General features: G+C 63.5%; 4 protein-coding genes across 4 annotated transcripts; all 4 read left to right on the top strand.

The window, feature by feature from the left end:
* Nucleotides 1-495: 495 nt before the first annotated feature.
* LINJ_13_0650 (conserved hypothetical protein) lies at nucleotides 496-6,684 on the top strand (the record flags this gene model as incomplete). The annotated part of the gene is made up of 1 exon (XM_001464058.2): nucleotides 496-6,684. One exon carries the CDS (start codon nucleotides 496-498, stop codon nucleotides 6,682-6,684), a length of 6,189 nt encoding a protein of 2,062 aa, XP_001464095.2.
* A 923-nt stretch (nucleotides 6,685-7,607) lies between these two features.
* On the top strand, nucleotides 7,608-8,264 carry LINJ_13_0640 (conserved hypothetical protein; the record flags this gene model as incomplete). Its single annotated transcript, XM_001464057.1, has 1 exon — nucleotides 7,608-8,264. One exon carries the CDS (start codon nucleotides 7,608-7,610, stop codon nucleotides 8,262-8,264), a length of 657 nt encoding a protein of 218 aa, XP_001464094.1.
* Nucleotides 8,265-9,960: 1,696 nt separating this feature from the next.
* LINJ_13_0630 (hypothetical protein, unknown function) lies at nucleotides 9,961-12,894 on the top strand (the record flags this gene model as incomplete). The annotated part of the gene is made up of 1 exon (XM_001464056.1): nucleotides 9,961-12,894. One exon carries the CDS (start codon nucleotides 9,961-9,963, stop codon nucleotides 12,892-12,894), a length of 2,934 nt encoding a protein of 977 aa, XP_001464093.1.
* Nucleotides 12,895-13,986: 1,092 nt separating this feature from the next.
* Nucleotides 13,987-16,530, top strand: LINJ_13_0620 (ubiquitin-like protein; the record flags this gene model as incomplete). Its single annotated transcript, XM_001464055.1, has 1 exon — nucleotides 13,987-16,530. The coding sequence occupies one exon, from the start codon at nucleotides 13,987-13,989 to the stop codon at nucleotides 16,528-16,530; it is 2,544 nt and encodes an 847-aa protein (XP_001464092.1).
* Between the last annotated feature and the right edge of the window lie 513 nt (nucleotides 16,531-17,043).

Below are 17,043 nucleotides of genomic sequence, written 5' to 3'. Positions count from 1 at the left end.
TGTACCCTCTCATGTGCTTCCCATGTGCAGCGATACGCGTTGGTACCTCTGTGTGTGTGTGTGTGTGTGTCTATGCACGCAGGAGGCCAGTGTGCCACGCTCATCCTCCTATACACAGCTGAGCACAGTCCCCACTTCTTCTCCCGCCCTACCCCTCTCACCTCGTCCTGTTGGATGGTCACCACCGGCGATGGTCTGTGTGTGTGTGTGTGTGTGTGTCTATGCACATGATTTTGCTTTCCGAGATCGCCTGATGCACCCCCGCACGTGCTCGCAACAACAGTGTCGCAATCCGCGGTGCGAGAGTATTCAAAAGTGCAGACGCCGTAACTCATCTATTCCACGTTATACGCGTGCATCCACCTTTTCAGCGCGCAACGAGACAGTCCGAGAGGAGGGGGTGGCAGGGCCGCGTGCGCAGGCTCGCCGCTCGACCCCGCCTCACTTTCACTCGCTCTTGCGCCTCTCTGGTTTTCCTTCAATTGCTCGTACGTTATGGCCACGTTGAAGGTGACCGTCCATGAAGCGCGTGACCTCCCAATCATGGACCGGGCGACTGGGCTGGCCGACCCGTACGTCGTCGTGAAGCTCGACGACATGGAGCACACTACCGACATTGCCCATCTCACCCGAAACCCGGTCTGGGAGCACGACGTGCGTTTCGACACAGCCGATCTGCTTGTGCTGCAGGAGGACCCGCTGGAGATCCGCGTGTACGACCACGACATCATCAGCCGCGACGACATTGTCGGCATGGTACTGCTGGACTGCAACAGCATCATCTACCGCGCCAACCCGGTGGTGTCAGGGTGGTTCCCGCTGCTAGACTCTGGCGCCGGGCTCCACGGCGACATCCGTCTTACCATCCGCATCAAGTTCCACGCAGCCGAGAACCCGCTGGCGCCGGCGCTGCCGGAGCGGTACGTGCGCCGGCTTGACCCCCGCGTCGCCGAGCGTTTGTCTTCGCTGGCGGCCGCCATACCAGGCGGCAACGGTGGCCACGTCCAACACGCGAACAGCAACCCCCGCACGAACGAAACCAGCGTCAGCTTCTCAATGGTGACCTCGGCGACTGGTTTGAACGCAGCGACGACGCAGAGCAGCTGTGTCGCACCCATAAGCAGCAGCGGCAACCACGTAGCAAGCTCTGAGCATAGCCCACGAGGCCTCATCAATGAGCCGTGCAGGATCTCTGCCAGCGGCGTCAACGTGAACAAGAAAAACGTGAGCGTCGGCCTTTCGACAGCTGGCGCTGGCCACCACCATCATCACCATCGCAGGCACCGATCGACTTCACGGAAGCTGACAGGCGCGCGGCGCTTGTCCAAGGCGCCGTGGCACGCCCCCTCGCACAGCGGCGGCGGCGGCACATTTGAAGCGGGCACAGACGTCCCGTCCCTCGCCGGCGCGAGCTTCAGCCTGGCGAATAATAACGTCAGCGCTTCCACCATGAGCAGCAGCGCAAACTTCGCGCGCTACGACCCGTCGGTCTTGTTTGCCGGTCCATCTGGCGCCACAACAACGGAGGCAGCGGTGGCCATGGCAGCCGCTGCGGCAGTGGAAAACTCCGCGATGCCGCTGCCTCTTCCTTCGCCGGCGCTGTTTCCTTTCCTGGTGGAGCAGGACTTGGACCCGCTGCGGGCGGCCCGCGTAGACCACCCGACGCTGGCCGCCGAGGAGGAGGGCATATTTGTGTTTAGCGTCTGGCGGCTCGACCCGGCGGTGTTTCGCGTGGAGTCGACGCACAGCATGATGGAGGAGCTCATCGTCAAGGCCGACCCCGAGCACGTGCGTTTCACAAACCTGCGCAGCAGCCGCAGCATCAACGATGCCCGAGTTATTCAGCTCTTCAAACTCAGCGGCAAGGTGCGACGGCAACTCGCGCGCAAGGTGGTCGAGCTGCAATGCAACGCAGTGCTTGGTTACGTGGAGGAGTTCGACATGGAGCCGAACGGTATTATCGTTCGGGCGTACGGCACGCCGTGTGTGGTGTCGCATGTGAAGTACGTTGACCAGCGCGAGATGGAGGCGTTGCTCCGCGGGAAGTCGCGCTACATTCGGTCGAGCATGATGGCAGCGTATCAGGAGGAGTTCCCCGGTGCGTCGATGGCAGCGGCACCACCTCGGTCGCACAGTCCCGCGCTTCCGTCGTACGGCTTGTCGCCAATCCTGAGCAACGGAGGAGTGGGCGGGAACGTCGGCGGCACCTCCACCCCGGCCACCCCATCGGGGCCGACGCAGTCAGCGGACCTCATCGCACTGGGCAACACAATGGCAGCTCTGCCGCTACACCTGCCAACGACCAACGCCTCCTCCACTCCCATGGCCGCCCATGATCATCTGCTGCCTCCTTCCATGTCCGCCTGCTCCTCGCAGCTCGGCACCTCGGCACAGCAGCGGCAGTCTGACCATGCTGTGGCCGCCGCCTCATGGGCAAGTACGCCGCTCTCGAGCAAGGAGGCAGTGGCGCCGACAGCAGTCCAGTCGCCGCGATCAACTCCAGAGACCTACGCGAGGGCCATGGAGACAGGCGACGGAGTTGACAGCTCAGGCGTGCCGCTGCTGTCGCTCGACAATGGGGGTGGCAGGGCGGGCCTCAGCGCAGCCGCGCCGGCTTCCGCTCTAGCTGGGGCGCTGAGTGCTAACTCCACAACGCATCATCACTCGCAGGCTGCCCTCACGCTCGCCAAAAATGCTCAGTGCTCATCTCCGCCCTTCAGCCGCAGCTTCGTGGCACCCTCTGTGGACGCCACCGTACCCATGCTCCCCGACGCGCTCGTGCAGCAGCAGCCGTCCCATGCGAACCTGATGATGCGGAGCGGCCCCACCGACACCGCGGTGGCGACCGTCGCAGCTACCCCAGCGACCGCGCCACCGATGACGAACGCGCTTATCGCTGCAAGCGGCGCCGCAGCTGGTGGCGGCCCGCCAGCGCGTGTCATTATATCGATGCTCACCGTCAAGGACCTTCCCGCCGGTTCTATCCACCACATTGGAGGCTACATCTGCGCCCGCTCCGTGAAGATTGTCTCGCGGGTCAAGTCGCGGCAGATAATCTCGCAGGAACGCGATGCGTGGTGGATGGAGCTGCGCGAGGAGCTGCGTGCCAACGCCCGCGCGTTCCACTGCAACACCGTGCTAGGCTATGAAGAAGAGACGCAGTATCACGAAGACGTCGTTCTGCTTTCCTTGTATGGCACGGCGGTGATGCTGAACATGTCAGCCGCATCGCTACGTGCCGGTCCCGAGCACCTTTTTTCCTGGCAGAAGCAGCGCGTCGCGTCCAAGCGCAACTGCGCCCTTCTGCACCTCTATGAAGGATCACGTCGGAAGGGCGGCCTGGGCTTCCTCGCCGGCGAAGTTGGCGATCTTCTCATGCACCACGTCTGCAGCATCTGCCACAACAAGCCCGTTCCGGACGTGCTGCTGGCTGCGTGCACGCTGCCCGTCGAGCTGAACTGCGAGACGCCACCGCGGCTCGTGCAGGTGGCCGTGTCGAAGCCAAAGGCAAACGTGAAGGGGGTCGAGCTCGCCATGGCAGTGTCGCAGGCGCTTCCCTTCATCGAATTCGCCTTGCACAAGCAGCTTCTCTTCAACCTCCGCCTGCAGCAGCTGAACGCGTGCTTCTCGCTCCGGGTCTCCATCGTTGTCGGGCACGACGCCATTATCGGTATGCTGACAGGGTCGGGCTGTCGCTTGGCGGGCCTGCCCGTGCCGCGGCTGCCTCGTGTGACCGTGGTGGACCAGCAGATCGCGCACAAAGAGAGTGTGGTGAAGCTTCGCGACGTGATCGCCTCACGTCGACGCCGCCGCAACACTGCACACTCCAGCAGCAGCCGAAGCACTTCGTCCTCCTCGTCCTCCAGCAGCTGTTCATCGAGGCCCGCCGCTGCAGCGCAGTCGTCTGCGATGCCAGGCGCCGACGGGGCGGTGCCGGCGCCGGCGGTGGCGGCAGCGGGGCTGCGCGGTGGTGGGTCTAGAGACAACGTTCGTGGCATCGGCTCGACCGGCACGAAGGCGTCCAGCGCCGCCTTCACCGTTCGCTCTTTATCGACTTCGTCAACCTCACACACCGACTCCTCGTCTTCCTCCTCATTTAAGCGGTGCAAGCGGCATCGCCGTCGACGTCGGCGCCATCGTGCGCGCGGCAAGCGCGGGCGAGGCAACCGTGGCTCGTCATCGCCGTCGCGTGGCCCTTCGCGGTCCCCCTCAGAGGCAGATGCACTTCCGTCGACGACGTCTGGAATCGAGTCGCTGCACAGCAGCCAGAGCCGCGACGCTGCGGCCGCGCCGGCTCAGAAGTGGCGTCGACACCGTCGCACGCGACACGCGAGCGCATGTGCCTCGGCTGTCGCAGCAGCAGGAGCAGCGGCAGCTGGCGCTAGCAGGAGAGCTGGCGCCACCCCAGGCTCTCCGTCACGAGGGGCCACGTTGCCGAAGTCACGATCGCCCTCTCCCTCTGCTGTGACGTCATCGTCGCGCCCGTACAGCTCGTCCCGCTCCTCGTCCAGCAGCAGCAGCACCAGCAGCCGTACCCTCAGCACATCCCCCTCAAAAGTGTCTTTACATTCTTGGGTGCTGACGGAGTCGAGTATGACGGACGAGGACGTTTACGCGCCGGCTGATGAATGGCGCACAACCAGCGGCGGCGTGCGCACAAAGGCGCGCGACTACGTGGTCAAGATCGACGATGTCGAGGAGGCGGACATGATGCTGGGCATGGTGGACACGACGAACTTCGAGGATGGGGTGCTGCTTACGCTGCCGTACGTGCCGGACAGCGCGAACGCCTTTGACTGGCAGGAACGCATCGTGCTGTACCGGCGCTACTCGCGTGCGTCGGCCTTGCCCTTTGGCGGCGGCGGTGGCACTGGGGCGGCCGCGCTGATGGGCAGTGTGAACATGAGCGGCGGTCTTAGTTCCTACGGCGCCACGCGGAGCCGAAGTGTGCTTGGAGCCAGCGTAATGGGCAGCAGCGGTGCTTACCAAAACTGTAGTGACCCTGCATCAGCGGCAGCCGGTGGAGGAGACGGCATGAACGCCGGTGGGGGTGCAGCAGCAGCCGGTCGCATGGCGCTCACAACGCGGCTTCTCAACGAATACTGCGCGGACGCCAAGCGCGCCTTTGTGCACCGGGCATGTCGTATGGCGATGCGCACCGGGCAGCCGCTGCGGCTGCGTGTTGTGAACTTGAGAGTGGAGATGATGTTTGTGCCGAACAGCGCCGACCTGCAGCTGCGACTCGAGGGCTGTGTGATGGTGGCCAGCAGTGCTGGCGCACGGCAGCTTCGCCAGCTCGAGGATCGCGCCTTTCGCGTGTGCATGCATTACACGATGGAGTCCCTGTCGGGGCTGCAGCAATACCAGCAGCAGCAACAGCAGTATCCGAGTCAGGCCAGCCAGAGCAACCACGGCGGCGGTTCCGCGGCGGGGCAGCGCGCGGCTGGTGCAACTCCCATCATGGCCGTCAACGCTGTCGCCTCAGGCAAGGCCTCGCCTTACCTGCGGTGGAAACCGAACACGCCCGTGCTTTCCCCTCTGATGGTAGATGCCGCGAGCAACAACCTCGTCACCACCTCGTTGGGCGGGCCCGCAGCCGCTGCTGCTGCAGCAGTGCAGACGGCGTCGTCGCAGAACTCGGCGTTGCCGTCGATGCCGCAGCCACTTGCGGCATATGCAGCGAACTCTATGTGCGGCATGCTAGCGATGAGTTCCGTGCTGGCGACAGTTGACTCGGGACCGGCGTACATTGACGCGCGGCGACTGTTCACCACCAGTAACGCACCCTTCTCCATTCCGTACGTGCAGGACATCACTGTGCCACCGCCGCGCGTGTGGAGCGGCGTCGCCACCGCCGTGTCGGAAGACACCGCCGCCCCGGTGCGGCACACCTCAACCTACGCCGAGTACCGTGACAGCCGTGGCTCGCGCACAAACTCGCTGACGCGGCGCTGGAACGCCTTTGTCCGGGCAACCGGGCAGTCCATCAAGAGCCTCGTCGACCGCGCCACCGGCGGTGGCACGGGAGATCGGCGAATGCAGCAGCAGCAGCGGCAGTGGCTATCCTCATCCATTGTGTCGGACGCCTCGGTTAGAGCGGGCGAGGAAAACGGCAGGTCGCTCATGTCCGCTGGTGGCACGGCTGGTGGCCCATCCTCCATGACTGCCGCTGCCCGCGACGCCAACTACTGCAACCCCGCAGCGCGCCTGCCGAAGGATATATCGCAGCTACAGATGTTCATCCCTGTAGTGCTCTTTACCCCGCTCGACTACGTTGCCGGCCGCTCCATCGTCCGTTACCTCGGCCGCCTCTCGCAGCACTTCATCCGCGAAGACTACGACACCGACACCGGCGACGGCCTCAACATGTTCTTCCAGCGTGCGGAGACGGAGATCGTGTGCGTGGTGCAGGCCCTTGTGCGGCTGATGGGTGGCAACGCGCTACTAAAGCACCGCATTGTGTATCACGAGATCTGCGACTCGGATGGATCCGGCAGGGCCTTCTTGTTCGCGACCGTTACGGGTGATGTGGTGCAGGTGAGTGATACCGTGTACTGGGGGAAGCACGCGCAGCCGCAGCGGCAGCAGAAGGACGGCAGCGCGCGAAAGAACGAGAAGGAGGTCGCCACAGGCGACTTCTCCGACGACGGTGACAGTGACGGCGCCGGCAGCAGAAAGGAGTGATCGCCTCAGTGCCGGCGGTGTTGGTGACAAGAGGGACACACACACGTGTCGCGCAGCCGTACACGGCACAGTCGGCGCCGCTCCTCTGCCTCCTCTCACGCCGATGCCCCGTGGTGAGTAGCGCCGCGTCTGCTCCGCGTGGGGCACGTTTGTCGCCAGATCGGCGAGTCACTGCAGCCCGAGCATGACGCTCGCAGCTGGGACACCTCTGAGTTGTGGGAAATGTAGGCACGTGCGGGCTTGCGGGAGGAAGGCCGGAAAAAAACATGTGTCTACCGCCGCTGTCCGATCGACTGGAGTGCAAGGGTGTGAGGGTACGTGATCAGGTTTGCTTAAATCTCTTGTTGTCCACTCTCTCTCGCTGGCTACATGTCCAAGTACATGCCTCTGTGTGTGTATGTGTGTGTGTGTGTGCAATGAAAAGATGCCCAAGAGCGCGAAGACGGAAATGCGACAAGCCTGCATCCTGCGCGCGCGCCTCTGTCTGCTTATCCCGATCTGTGCGTCGGTGTGGTGGTGGTGCAGGACACGTGCGGGTCGACCTCGCCCACGGCTCCATTCGCTCGTCTGTAACGGAGGCGTGCGCCCTCTGCGGCCGTGGGTCTCTCTGTATCTCTGTGTCGTTCCCCACTTGCTGTAACGCCATGAAACCCTTCTCCTCGTCATCAGTCATCCTGTCTCGTAGTCTTCAAGTCAGAGCTACCATGCGCCTGGCGTTAGGTCGTCGCGGGTCGATGCCGCCTCCTAGAGGCGTCGTCACGGCTGTGGCGGCAACAGCAGTCTCTCTGCGGCGCTCGCGCGGCACCCGTGCTCCACAAGCGATATCGTCACCTGTGCGCCACTGCAGTGGCGGCTCTGCGTCTTCGTCGTCGTCAGCGGATAGCGCACGAGGCAGCTACAATCATTTCCAGCATCAGCAGCAGATGTTTCACCGCCACTCCTTCTACAATAAGGGCTCTTCGGCACCGCGTGATGGCGCTGGAGCTGGCGCGGATGGCAAGCAGGCTCACGGCAACGCAGCGGGTGGCAGTTGGAACAATGGCAGCTCATCCTCGTCCTCCACGGCATCCTCACAACAGCAGCGGGAGCAGGACGAACGCCTCTATGGCATGGGCTCCGCCACGGCGCAGCAGCGCCGGCAGGTGCGTCAGCAGTGGGAAAAGTCCTTCTTTGGTCGCTTGCACTACGAGGAAGGCATGCATGATCGTTTTGCCGAGGCGCTCAAGTCGGAGGACGAGGAGGCGTTCCGGCAGTCCATCGCTGGTCAGTCGCATGCGGACTTGTTTCCGCACTGGCCAGAGGAAGAGGAGGCGCCGCTGAGCGAATTCAAGCGGCTGCGTCCGTCGCTGCAGCTTCACTATATCGTGAACCGTCTCAGCAGCGGCGAGCGCCGCATCCGCTACTCCGTTGACTTTGGCGGTCTGTTCATGATGCCCCAGCTGAATCTTGGGGAGATGATGGTGAAAGAGGCGGACACGCTGCTGCGCGAGCTGGGCTGGATGAACGACGAGGTCGCCGCAAGGATCGAAGAGGTCCAGGCGTTGGCGTCCAAGATCAAGTTTGACTTTGACCTCGACTAAAGGCAGGCCGCGAGCTGTCGCTTCCTTGTGCGTGCGGCACCGTTTGTGTGCGCATCAGAGGAGGGAGGGGGCGCACGGCGACACACACGCGCAGCGGTGTGCAGGGGAACCTGGTGGCGCGCACTCGATCCATTTCTGCTCTGAGTGTGTGTGTGTGTGTGTGTGTGTGTGGCACGCGAAACGTTCGCCGTCTCACCTATCCCTCGGCACCACCGCCACGGCAGCCACATTCGCTTTCACGGCGGACCCCCCCCGCCCTCTACTCCTCCTTAACTTTTTTGTCTTGCTTTGCTGCCGAAGCCGGCAAGCGAGTGCGCGCCCGTCCCTGCGGGGCACACGGTCACTGGCTTCATTGTATCCATCCTCGCACACCGTTCTCGGGGCATGACGGTGGGCGACGCGGTGAGTGGATGATCGCGTCTCCCTCTTTCTTCTTTGGGCAGTCCGCCGCAGGCGAGATCCTCCTTCAGCCCATCAGCGCTGCTTCTCGTAGTGATAGTCTGTGAGAAGCCCCCCCCCCACTAACCTCATGGTCCCTTCTCTCTCTCGCTACGTTCACTGCCCGCGTCTCCAGAGGAAGTCCCCCCGCCCATCCAACCCCCCCCTTCCGCCTCTCCACCCGGTGAAGCAGGAAGCTGAAAGGGCATGCAGCTCCGCACTCTCGTCAGGACGCACAAGCACAGGCGGTATACGCGTATGTATGCTCTCGCATGGAAAAGATGCACTCTGCTCCTGTCGGCATTTGGCCCCCGTGTGTAAAAGCGGCACGACCGCACCGCACACACACACACACACCGCCTCCAGAAGTCAGATCGACGGAGACGAATGTGCAGACTCGCTTAATGGCCTCGATGCGACTCCCTCCCTCGCACATACACACGCCAGCAGGAGTTGCCGGCCTCTGTCGCTCACCGTCCCTCTCTCCTCTCTCGTGCCTCTTTTTTCTGCATTCCACGTGATTACACTCTGGCCCCGCGGCAGCGCGCACCGAATCCCCCCCTCTTCGTCCTTGTGCGTCTTGATATTCTATCGCTGCTTTATCCGACGCTGTCGTTGTCAGCGCGTGTGCACACGCACGCGCCTCGTTGGCACAGCGCAGTCGCCCTTGTGGCCGTCGGTACTTCTGGTATGCGGAAGCAACGACCTGCCTCTCTCCCACCCACGAGCTTCCCCCCTCTCTCACACACACATCGAGCCGCAGGATATCAGCACAAGTGCACACGTCCAGGCAGCACGGTGTGTGCTGCGAGAGAAGTAGAGTACAAACGCGTCCACAGTCGACCAGTCGTTTGGTTCGCCGTAGAGAAGCGGCGCATGCTCAGCAGGAGCAGCGCATCAGCTTTTGCTTGTGCTCCCACCCCCCTCTACCCCGCTCCTCCTCCACCATATCCTGTAATCCGGTCTTTTATGCTTCACGATCATGACGACGGTGCAGACGAAGCCGCTGGCGTCGAAGCCCGCAGCGGTGGCAGCAGCAGCAGCACCGCCAAGAACGCTTAAGCGGCGGCGCCTGGTGGTCAGCCCAACACCATCAGCGCCAACGAACGCGCCTGATGTCATGAACGCATACACGACTGCCCCAGGCGCAAGTGGACGTCGTGCAGTGGGCGCCACAGGGAACGCGAACCCTCCCAAGAGGCACCAACGCGACTCAGAGAAGCCGCTGCTAAACTTGTTCACATCCTCGCTGCCGTATATGGCGGCCTCCGACAAGAAGGCGGAGATCGAGCGGCAGCAGCGCAAGCGTGCACCTGCAGCGGTACAGACATTCCTGAGTGATGCGCCTCATTCCGTCACTACAAGGGCGTCGGTCGTGTGTGCAGCCCAGCCGCTTTCCAGTCGGGTGGACGTGAACAGTGGTCGCACGCTTCCCCCGCACGAGGAGGCGCCGCTTCTGCTGGGGCAACGGCATGAGCTAAAGGTACCGAATGCCTCTGCAGCGTGTCTGCCCGACGCCGACCGAGGGCCGTCAGAGATGCCGCGAGGGCCCACGAAAAAGGAGCTCGCTGCGGTGGCAGCCGATGCACGGCAGCAACTCGGACAGCCGACCTACGTCGCCCTCACAGCCCGGCAAGTCGCGGCGGCGCAGCGCTGGCAGCAATCGCACCACTACGATCACATTGTGAAGGGCCTGCATGAGCGACTAGGTGTGGTGAAGCCCATGCCGCAGGGAACGAGAGAAGAAAAGAACGTGCTTGCGAAGCCGCTGGAGGTGGCTGCGGACGTGACGGACAAGGTCATGGCACTGCGGCAGGCCGAGATGGCGGAAATGGTCGCGCGGCTGCGTCGCATGGTTTCGGAGGCCAACATCACCGGCGTTCCCATCATCCCCGTGGCCTCCCTCGGCGCCTCCGGCAACCCATGTCCGTGGTGTCAATACTGCATCGAGCTGACGTCCGAGGAGACCATCAAGGAGTACCTGATCGCTGCGCTGCAGGTGCTCTTGTCGGAGCGGGTGGTAGCACCCATGGCCGGCCGATGCGGACCTACATCCGTGAGGAGCAGCGCCCTCTCGGGGAATGCGACGACGCTGGACTCCTTCCGGGCTCACCCAAGTCGCGCACACAAACGGCCGGCGGAGGCAGGAGCCCCGTCGCGGTACTCGGTGCCGCAGTGCTTCCGCATAGAGCTGGTCCCGTTTGGTTTACACAAGGTGTCTATTCACGTCTCGGTGCACAGAAACCTTGTCGAGCACTTCTTCCAGGCGCACGCACGGCAGCAGGAGCACCTCCGCTCCCCCCTCATCGATCCACCGTTTCCGCGGGAGTTTGCCGAGTGGACGGACGCGCACCGGCAGCGACTGCTGCACCGCGTTCTCGGCGACCTCCTGCACGGTGGCGCCACCCCGGTCGTCCCAGCGGACCTCAAGACGATAGCGCGCTTCCCTGCCCACGACAGCGCCACTCGCGACGCGCTGTGGAGCTCTGTATGGTCCGCACGCTCTCTGGCGGGGTGGCTGACCATTTCTGAGGACGCCGTCGCCAGTTACCTCGGCGAGGAGGTCATGTTCTTCTACGCCTGGATGAACCACTATGCGCGGTGGCTGTTGGGGGCGGGTCTGCTGGGGGTGCTGGTGTCTATGCTGAGCTCCCTGCGTCTGGTGCCCGACACCGCCGCGGCGGCGGTGCTCGTGCCGGCTGCCTCCTCCTCAATCACTCTCCGCCGCACCGTGCAGCACTGCCTAGACGTGGCTCTGCTGCCGCTCTTCAGCACGACCATGATCATTGGCAGCGTACTGTGCATCAAGATGTGGGAGCGGCGCTGCAGTGCGCTGTGCATGCGGTACCACCTGTTTCAGCAAGAGGGAAAGGACGTGCTGCGTCACGATTTTCGCGGCACGCCGGGGACGGACCCCGTGACTGGGGAGCCGCAGTTGTGCTACCCGGCATGTTATCGGTTGACTGCCGCACAATCACTCACCTGGGGCATTGTTGCCCTCTTCATGGGCGGCACGCTGGGTCTTATGGTGTGCTCGCTCAACCTCGACGGGATGGTCACCGACCCGGCAAGTCGTCTGGCCATACCGTTTCTGCGGCGCCTCGCGGTGGATGGCGGCCTGCTGGATAAGACGGCGCACCCCATCGCGGGGATGCTCCCGCCGCTCGCGTACTCCGTGTGCATTGGCGCGCTGAGCTTCATCTTCACTGACTTGGCCAAGTACCTGACGCGCATGGAGAACAACCGCTACCGCGGCGAGTACATGCGCTCCCTGACGCTGAAACGAGCTGCCTTCGAGTTTGTGAACTCGTACGGCAAGTTGCTCTTCATCGCCTTTGGGCGCTGCCGCGTCGCGGAGCTGTCCGCCCACCTTCGGTCAATGTTCTACGTTGCCGTTCTAAGTCGGATGATGAGCCACACCGTCATCCCGTTTGTCGTGACGCATCGCCGCCGTGTGGTGCGCCGCCTTTTCCGCGCCAGCGGCGGCGATACCTCGTCAACGCCGTCTGAGGGGTCGCCGTCCACCCCCGCATCCCTGCGGCGCAGCGCGCACGGCGGCAGCAGCGACTCGCCGCTGGAAGAAGTGGATGAGATGCTGGACCTCTACGACATTTGCATGGACTTCATTGAGATGCTGATCCAGTTCGGGTACATCCTACTCTTCGCCGCCGCCTACCCGCTCGCGTCCTTCGTGGCGCTGCTGTCTAACATCATCGAGGTCCGCTCCCACCTGTTCAAGATGTGCTACGTCATGCGCCGACCGGTGCCGCGGCTGGGGGTGCAGCAGAACGCGACGTGGTGCGGCATCATGCGCGGCTGTGTCATCGCCGCCGTCATCACGAACACGTTTCTGCTAGCCCTCACGTCCCATCAGACGGTGCGGTGGTTCCCCGAGTACTTCACTGCGACCGGCACGTTAGGCAAGCAACACACCAGTGGCAGGGTGGAGCTGAGGAGCGGCGGCAGCGCGGCAGCGGCAGCAACCGCAAATCTGAATCGCGGCGTGAGCCTTGCCGTGGCGGGGCTGGAGATGGTGCCGAGCAAGGGGCACTTCGTCGTCTTTTACTGCATGGTGATGGAGTACGTGATGTGCCTGATCGCCGTCTTCCTGCTCTGGTGCATCCCGTCGACACCGCGCGAAGTGCGCTACTACAAAACACGAAAACTCTACGAGCGTGTGTCACTGCAGTAGGCGGACCTAGCAGACCCTGGCGTGCCGCGTGCATCTGACGGTTCACCACTGCCACCCACTCACCCACCCACTTCACTGGCCGCTGCCTCCCCCTGCCCTCTGTGTCTTTCATGAGTTGCGCTGCTGCGTTGATGCAGGCATTACCCAGCACGGACCCTCCCTCTCACTGGCCTTGCCGTCTGTGCATGTTGTCTGTGCATGCGTGCCTTCTCTTCCTGTCCTGCCCGCTGTGTCTCACGGCAGCACGCGCACGCGCATACCCCTCTGCACTACAATCGTGCTCATGTTGTCGGCCTCCGCACCTCGCCGAGCCATTCCTCTGGGGCACAAGCCCACGATGCGTTGTGTGCCTCTCTCTGCAACGTGCGACTGTCTCGCACCTCTTGCTCCCGTCCGTGTCGCTGGCCAGGGACGCGCCTGCGGCCGAAAATCCTGCGGTAGAGAGGCGGCGGCGCGAACACACTGCAGTGGCTCTCCTCTCGCGAGGCTTGGGGCCGGAGGAGGGCGAGAACCCACCAGCGTCATCGTCCTCTCATGCATTCAACGCTCCGCCCTCCCTTCCCCGTCCCTCTCCACGCACGCACACACGCACACACATATATACACGCACCTTCGCCTATCCATCGACCGTGTATTCAGACGCACGTGTGCATACCTGTGCGTGCACAACACGACGCTCCACCACCCCCACTCACACACCCACACCCTTTATCTTCGCAGAGCACCTTTCCTTTCGTTGGCTTGCTGCTCTCCCCCTCCTTGCACCGTCATCGCTGCAGCCTATCGAGTGTGCTTCCGCCTTCCACTGTGTACCGCCCTGAAGAGTGGCCGTGGCGCTCATTGCTACACGTATTCATTTCGATATCGAGCTGGCAGGGAGGTGGTGGCGCCCCCACCCCCATACACAGGTGCACAGTAACACATCTATATATATACACACAGCCGTCGCCCTCCCGCGTTCCAGCGTGTGCGTGTGCTCAGCCGCATTAGCCGACCTCTGCCCTTCGGTCGGCATATTTCTTGCCTTCGCTCTTCGTTCTTTCTTGTCCCGCGTGTCGTCTGTGTCCCCCTCTAACCGCCCTTACACGCCAGATGCGCATCCAGGTCCGAGGCACCGCCCCGTACAGCAGCGACGATGTCGTCGTCTTGGAAAACCTCACGGTGGCGGAGCTACGCAACAGCCTCATGGCCAGGTTTAACATCGACGCCGCGACGCACAGCATCCGCCTGCTATACCGCGGACGACTGATGCAGGACGCCAACTCGGTGGCCAGCTACGGTGTGGAGGAGGGCAGCACCGTGCACATTGTGGTGCAGCCCCGTCAGCCGGAGGGCGGCAACAACGGAGGCGGTGAAGAGCACAGCGCTGGCCCGAACCAACAACACCAGTTCACGATGCCTCAGTTCTCCTTTGGTACGGCGGGCAACAGCGGCTACAACTACGTGTCAGGGGGCGGCTTCTCTTGGCAGCCCTTCGCCTCTACGATCGCCAGCTCCATCTCCACTGCCTTTCAGCAGCATCAGCAGACGGCGCCGCAGGGGGCGTCGATGCCATCGGCAACCCCTCCAGCATCGGACAGCAGTCCGCACGTGACCTTCTCTTATGAGATGGGCTCGAACGTGCCGAGGAGCGACGGCACGGCTGCCGCTGGCGCTGCCGGTGGTAGTGGTATTGATGCAGCGGCAGCGGCAGCGGCAGCGGCGGCCGCCAACCCTGCGGTGGCCGCCACCGTGAACGCCTTTACTTCGCAGCTGCCGTGGCTGATCTCGTCCGTCCTTTCCAACTCGCTGAACGGCAATGCGGGTGCTCAACAGTCGCAGCAGCAGCAGCAGCAGCCATCCACCGCAGGTGCTACGCCAGCGGAAACGGCGGGTGGGACGGCGGCACCAGCAGGCTCAGCCTCTGGTAGCACAGGTGCAGGTGCCGCGGCGGACGCTGCAGCGCCAGGGCAACGTGAGGCCTCCACACCTTCCCCCGCTGCACCGCAGCCACCAGCTGCTCCTGCACCTGCCGCTGCTGCCGGTGGTGTTGCCCCGCAGCCCACTTTCCACTTCACCACGGCTGCCTCTCCACCACGCATGGATGTGTTTGTGGGCAACGCAGCGCCGTCGATGTCGCCCCTGCAGTACCCGCAGCAGCAATCATCGGTTGTGCACATCCATGTGCACTGCACCCCAGAGGAGCTGGACGCCATGCCGGAGCGTCTGCGGCGACTCTCTACGCAGATCCCAGTGGGGCATGTGACGCTGCAGGCGGACACCACAGATCGTAACAGCTATCCCCAGCCCACGCTGCAGGAACAGCAGCAGCAGCAACCGCGCGCCACGGCCGCCTTCCAGGCGAACAGCACCAATGCCTCCTCTGCAAGCGACACACAGACGCCATGGATCAACGAAGCCATGAGCACCGCGCTGGCAACGTTGGGAATGCCGCAGCTGTTGCAACTGGCAGCGGGCAACTGCAGCGTCCTTGCGAGCCTGCGGCTGCCATTGCAGGAGCAGGTGCAACGGCGGCTCAACGGAACGGACGAGTCGCCGGCTGCCGTGGTGCATGTGGCCCAGAACGAGGCGAGGCAGCTCAGCGAGCGTATCCTAAGCATGTCGGCTGTGCAGAACCTGATGACGCAGCAGACGGCAGCGGCCACGAGTGCCGGGAGGACCGTTGCGGAAGCGTCTCAGCGCGTGGGGATGTTCCGGCAGGAGCTTCCGCGCTACCTCGAGCACTTCTACGTGTCTGTCATGCAGCACCTCTCCCGCAGCTCGGCAAACGCGGCGGAGTGGAGTCGGGGCCTACGCAACATCGTGGTGCGTTACGTTGGCATGGTCCTCAGCCGCTCGGCACGGTGGTTCGAAGGCGGTAGCGGCGCCTTTCAACCCGCCATGGCAAACATTATGCAGTCACTCCTGCAGAGCAGCGGCGTGCAACAGCAGTACCCCATGCTGCAGGCTTTCTCCTCCATGCTCAGCCCGATGCTGCAGTCACTACTGGGTCAGTGGGAGCGGGAGTATGACCAGAGCATGCGGCGCAGCGACGACAGCTTGCAGTTCGAGCAGGACGCGTCACAGCAGCCGACCTCGCCGCTCCTGCCGCCTCAGGCGCCAGTCAAGGCCCCCGCCGCCTCCGCCTTCGATCGCGCGGCAACGGCGCCGTCGCTGGTCGCGGAGTCGGTCAGTGACCTGCTGACGGCCGGCAACGCCGACACCCTCGACGGCGCCGCGCGCATGGACGACGATTTCGAGGATCTCGCGAAGGAGCTGATGGAGGACGCTGACAACGACGCGCCCCAGTCGGCAAAGAAGGCGGTCACGCCGAAGTCATGGCCGTTGGAGACGCCAAGCAGCGACCTGTCGGCGGTAGCCTCTCAGGCCCGCCTGGCGTCCGCTGTGGAGGAATGGGAGGAAGCCTGTGATGTGCCGCACTCAGTCGCCGAGCGGGTGCGTGCCATGGCGACGCGCTACACTGAGGCGCGTGTGACGCAGGTGTTGCCGAGCAACACCGCGGAGAGCGCGTCCACGCCGCAAGCGCCACCGCCATCGCATGCGGAAGGGCGACAGAATTCGTCCACGCGCGGGCACAGTGACGACTGGGTGATGTGGGAGGCAAACCCCTATGGCAACTCCGCCTCACGCCGGTAGGCATAGCAGCGCGCGAGAAGGGAATGCGCGTGTGTGCGCCTTCTGCCATATTACAGCGAGAACGATATCTAAACTTTAATGTCGGATGGGAGGAGGAGGAGACATCAACACAGATGCAGCGTGACTTCTCTTCCTTGACGGGCGTCCACCCACCCCCGAAAAGACATGCGCCCTCTTTTGCCTGGGTCCTGCTCGTGTTGCACGTGTGTCTGTGCTCCGTATCTCCGAATACGTTCCCCGGCTCACGTGTCTCCTCCTCCCTCCCCTACCCGCTCCCCTCCGTTCCACTGTCTCTCGCTCGGCGTGCGCATGTGTGTACGCCGCGCGCGCGGCGCGGTGTCGCTCTGATTCTATTGCTGTCACTGTTACCTATTTTTCTGAACGTCCTGTCAAGCCCGTCTGCACGTGTCGTCTACATGTGCCTCTCAGTGGGTTGGGGGAGGGAGAGGGGGGGGCACTGACACCGGTGTGCACGCCTTCCATCTACCTCTCGCCGTGCACGGACTCGCCCAT

Source organism: Leishmania infantum, chromosome 13 (genome assembly GCF_000002875.2).
Source record: "Leishmania infantum JPCM5 genome chromosome 13".
Classification (NCBI taxonomy): domain Eukaryota; phylum Euglenozoa; class Kinetoplastea; order Trypanosomatida; family Trypanosomatidae; genus Leishmania; species Leishmania infantum.
Note: the sequence above shows the minus strand (reverse complement) of the source record. Positions and strands in the feature narration are given on the sequence as shown.